General features: G+C 37.7%; 1 protein-coding gene across 3 annotated transcripts in view; it reads right to left on the bottom strand.

The window, feature by feature from the left end:
- The window catches only part of DARS2 (aspartyl-tRNA synthetase 2, mitochondrial), a 28,310-nt gene that overhangs the window by 12,965 nt on the left and 10,592 nt on the right, over positions 1-4,753 (bottom strand). For all 3 annotated transcript variants that reach the window (XM_008578271.1, XM_008578270.1, XM_008578272.1), the window contains 4 exons: positions 3,595-3,641; positions 2,384-2,490; positions 1,458-1,527; positions 447-626 (listed from right to left, as the gene is read on the bottom strand). In XM_008578271.1, coding sequence (XP_008576493.1) covers positions 447-626; positions 1,458-1,527; positions 2,384-2,490; positions 3,595-3,641 — 404 coding nt within the window. The remainder of the gene's footprint in view (positions 1-446; positions 627-1,457; positions 1,528-2,383; positions 2,491-3,594; positions 3,642-4,753) is intronic.

The raw sequence follows: 4,753 nt of genomic DNA, 5'->3' as shown, positions 1-4,753 counted from the left end.
CTTTCCTTGCCCTTAAATACGTATAGATGTTAATAATTTGAATAATTGGTTTCACACATTTGACCTCTTTATAGATGAGGGAAAACAAGTATCTCTTAACTATTTGCTTTCCAAGTGCCATTTTGGCTTAAAAAAATTGAAAAGGAAAGAATAGTTTTTTTTCCCTCAAGTTACCATTCCTGTCCATATAATCAGTAACTTAAAAGTAATAAAAACTTTATAGCAAGAATCTTGTTCTCGGAAATAGGTCTTAGAACATGGTAGATAAAAAAGTATTGTAATGCTAACACGCTGTTATTTTCTTTTGCTTTAGCTTGGTAACAACAAAAGCTAAGGTAACGACAAATATATGATCTAACAGTGTGTAACACCTGTAAATTTCAAAGTGGTTTAGAAGACTGCTGAACTATTTGGGGACAGAGTCCTAGAAAAGTGGAGAGAAGTACCTTCATTCCAAACCGAATGTCGGGTTTATCCGTTCCATAGGTGGCCAACGCCTCAGCAAAACTCATAGAAGGAAAAGGAACCACCACAGGCTCTTTGTCGTTGGGCCAGGAATACTGGAGCAAACCCTCAATCAAATTCTGGATTCCGGTCTGGTTTACAAAAGACATCTCTATATCAATCTGAAACCAAAATAACATATGGAGGCTAACTTGAACAGTCACAATATATACATATTTATATTTTCTCTGCTTTCAAGTTACCATAGGATTCTTCACAAAAACAGTTAATACGCAGGGAGGGTATAAATATTATTGTACCTCTGTTTTATGTTAGGTGATCTGCTAATGCCTTACATATATTGACTTGTTTAGTTCCCACAACTACTCATGGCTTAAGGCTCAGAGAAGCTAACTAACTTGCTGCTTATGTGCTACTAGTCAGTAGTGAAGCCACATTTGATCCCAGGTCTGTCCAACTCCAAGGCTTATGATTTTTGCATTTCACCACACTGGTTAATATGCTACAAATCATAATAGCTTTGATAAGTCTACAGATTAGATAAATAGATTAAATATCGCTATACAAAATTACTGGTTCTTAATATACAAGACTTTTTTAAAAAACATTTTATTGAATCAAAATTGATTATACATATTTTTGGGGTTCAACATTGAGATATGTTGATCAAATCAATATTACTAGCATACATATTGTTAGAAATTGTAATTATTCCAAGACTGTTTTTTTTAAGGACTTTATCATATCATAAATATTAAAACACTATAGGAATCCCTGGCATTCCTTGGTTGAGGACCATACTCCTCATGAAAGGACACATGAATGGATCAAAAATTAAATAATTAGTACCTCAACTGCAGGTTAGTTTAATTAAATTTTGATGGGTAAAATGTAATGAGAAGTAAACCATATAAAACTACTGCTCTGGTTTTGAAAATACTTGGCTGTAGTTAGCCTGAATTTGTAAGAGACAAGTGAATATAACTTAGTACCTGAGTAAACTCAGGCTGTCTGTCTGGTCTTGAACCTTCATCTCGATAACATCGGGCAACCTGAAAATACCTACAATTGAAAAATAGCATTAATTGAGTCATGATTCTAGGAGGACATACACACTTTCCCCTAAATGTTTATGGCAATGTGGGCTATGATATAAATTTGTGATACCTAAAAGACATAAGAGATTTGTTAATTCTTTATGATGCTTTAATCTAATCTGATACACAGCTGACCCATGAGAAGTTAACTATTCTATATATTGTTTTCAAAATATACACTGACACCTTTGGATAGACTGGCATACAAACCAGTCCATGCTTCTTTACATATATTCTTTTGCTTTGGCCAACTGTAAATACTTACTGCTCCGTAAACACACTTGAGCCTTCCTGTGCTATGCCATTCCAGCTCTCACCTCCCCCTGCTGAAACACAGCTCTGTCTCTGAGGGTCTAGCTCACAGTTTTCTATAATATTTCCCCAAACAATATAATTTCAAACTTCTGAATACTTAGTTTGTAAATCTCAATGCATTTATATTTTGGTTTATATAACAGTTGGTTTTATTCATTATCCTATTCTCCTGCCTTACTGGTCTCATTAACTCCTTGAGAGCTGGACCTACTCTTTTTTTTTTTTTTAATCCCCTGTGACATCTACTATTATAGAGCTTTGTACATGGTGGCTACCCAATAAATCTTTACTAAATGATGACTACAAATTTTCAGGGTACTTTATAAGTGTTTTCCAAACTCTCACAAATTTTGTAACCTTCTCTTAAGAGATCAGTTTTCCCAGTACTGGCCAGCTGCAAACAACAACAAACAAACAAACAAAAAATTAAAAAAAGAGATCAGGCAGTTTTGTTTCCTTTTTCTCTTTTTCCCTTTCTGACAACTACTAACATAAAGAAGGCTCACCTGTCTAAACCACCAATCATAAGAAGTTGCTTAAACTGTTGAGGACTCTGAGGGAGAGAATAAAACTTTCCAGGTTCCCTGGATGGTACTAAAAACTCTTTGGCACCCTTTTAAAGAGAGAAAGAGGGACAAGAGAGACATTATTAAAAAACAAACCCAAGGTATAACTGACTGGTGGAAGTTGATACTTCAGTTTATCAATGAAATTAACTAAAGAGCAAAGTTCCCACAATGACAATTTTTGCTCAATTTTCAGTACCTAAAAAAGCTTGCACATGATAGCCTTTAAATATCACTTGTACATAGGTTATTAAATGTACGCTTGCTGAAATGAATTCTCAATTTTGTTACTAGCTGAACAAATGCTGTGCATCATTTCCTATTCAAGTAATTCCTAACTGCTCTTCTAAATTAACTGTAGTTTGGGCCGGCCCGGTGGCTCACTCGGGAGAGTGCGGTGCTGATAACACCAAGGCCCCGGGTTCGGATCCCATATAGGGATGGCCGGTTCGCTCACTGGCTGAGCGTGGTGCTGACAACACCAAAATCAAGGGTTAAGATCCCCTTACCGGTCATCTTAAAAAAAATAAATAAATAAAAAATAAATTAACTGTAGTTTTATAAGTCCATAGACTGGATAAATGAATTAATTATCAATGTTTAGAAATGTCAGTTCTTGGGCCGGCCTGTGGCTCACTCGGGAGAGCGCGGTGCTGATAACGCCAAGGCCACGGGTTCGGATCCCATATAGGGATGGCCGGTTCGCTCACTGGCTGAGCATGGTGCTGACAACACCATGTCAAGGGTTAAGATCCCCTTACCGGTCATCTTTAAAAAAAAAAAAAAAGAAATGTCAGTTCTTAATGAACAAGGGATTTGTTTTTAAGGAACCAATTCATTGATGATTTGCATCTATAAACCTTGAGGGAAACAAAACTCTTGTGGAATAAAAGGATTCTGACTCAAAATACTACTGATCCACATAATTTTCTCATTTCTTAAATAAACCTAGGTAATATGACCATCCTGGGACAGTAAATAAAATAAAATAACATAAAATAAAAAGTGAACCAAGTGAATGTACAAACAAAGTGCCTGTACTAGCCAGCTGCCAAAATCCCCCAGAAAAAAAAAAAAAAAACGAAACAAAGTACTCCAGTTTCCTAACTAATAGGATGTTATTAGTAGACTGATTTAAGGAATATACATACCCCTGGAGTCCTCTTAAACAATGTTGGAGTTTCTACATCCACAAACCCTAAAGAGAGACAAACATCAGAATTTAATAGACAGGAATTTGAAATTTGTCAAATATGATGTCTACAATATAACCCATTAAATCTGAGACTCCCTTTTAATTAGGAATTTTGGCTGAAATAAGCTACCAAGCCTACTGATACTGGTTTCCACAAATTCAAGAAGGAAACTGAAGATTTTCATAAAATCCTATTCTGTTCATGAGGCTGATACTTTTTTTTTTTTGTCTTTTTTTTTCGTGTCCGGCAACGGACCACAACTGTCTTTTTTTTTCGTGTCCGGCAACGGACCACAACCCTCAGTGTCGCGCCCATACCGGACCGGGACCGGTCTTTTTTTTTCGTGTCTGGCAACGGACCACAACCCTCAGTGTCGCGCCCGTACCGGACCGGGACCGGCAACAGGATCGCAACCCTCGGTGCTGTGCCCGCCCCTCGCTCAGCCAGTGAGCGGGAACCGGTCTGTATGTGGGATCCGAACCCTCGGCGGGAGCCCGCCACGCTCCCCACCGGGCCGGCTCGAGGCTGATACTTTTGACATAAGATAATTCTAAATATTTGATCAGGATTTTTGTCCACCGAACTGTTCTGGTTTTCTAAATCTTCTGCGAGTGTAGCAAAAATAACACAAATATAGCAAGAAAAACCCCAGGACTGATTGAGGTGTCTAGTTTAATGCACATAACATTTCTGAGCTCCCAACAAATAATGTATAAGTATGATAAAAAAAAAAAATAAGAAAACAAAGAAACAAGCAAAGGGCTATCCTGCCCTCAATAGTGATGGGAAATACTATATTAAACAATGTAATTGGGGCCGGCCCCTTGGCGCACTTGGGAGAGTGCAGCGCTGGGAGCGCTCCCGCTGCGGGTTCAGATCCTATACAGGGATGGCCGGTGTGCTTACTGGCTGAGCACGGTGAGGGCGACACCAAGCCAAGGGTTGCGATCCCCTTACCAGTCACAAAACGGACAAAAAAAAAAACCCACAAAAAAAACAATGTAATTGGCACTATCATTTTTATAAAGGATGTATTTGTGAATCAATAGGAAACTAGTTACTAAATTATTCTCTAGGACAAAACACCTGGAAATAAACCTTTCTTCAAAACGAC

The sequence above is a fragment of the Galeopterus variegatus genome, unplaced genomic scaffold (assembly GCF_000696425.1).
Source record: "Galeopterus variegatus unplaced genomic scaffold, G_variegatus-3.0.2 Scaffold1655, whole genome shotgun sequence".
In the NCBI taxonomy this organism is placed as follows: domain Eukaryota; kingdom Metazoa; phylum Chordata; class Mammalia; order Dermoptera; family Cynocephalidae; genus Galeopterus; species Galeopterus variegatus.
This window is presented reverse-complemented; position numbering and strand designations above follow the sequence as displayed.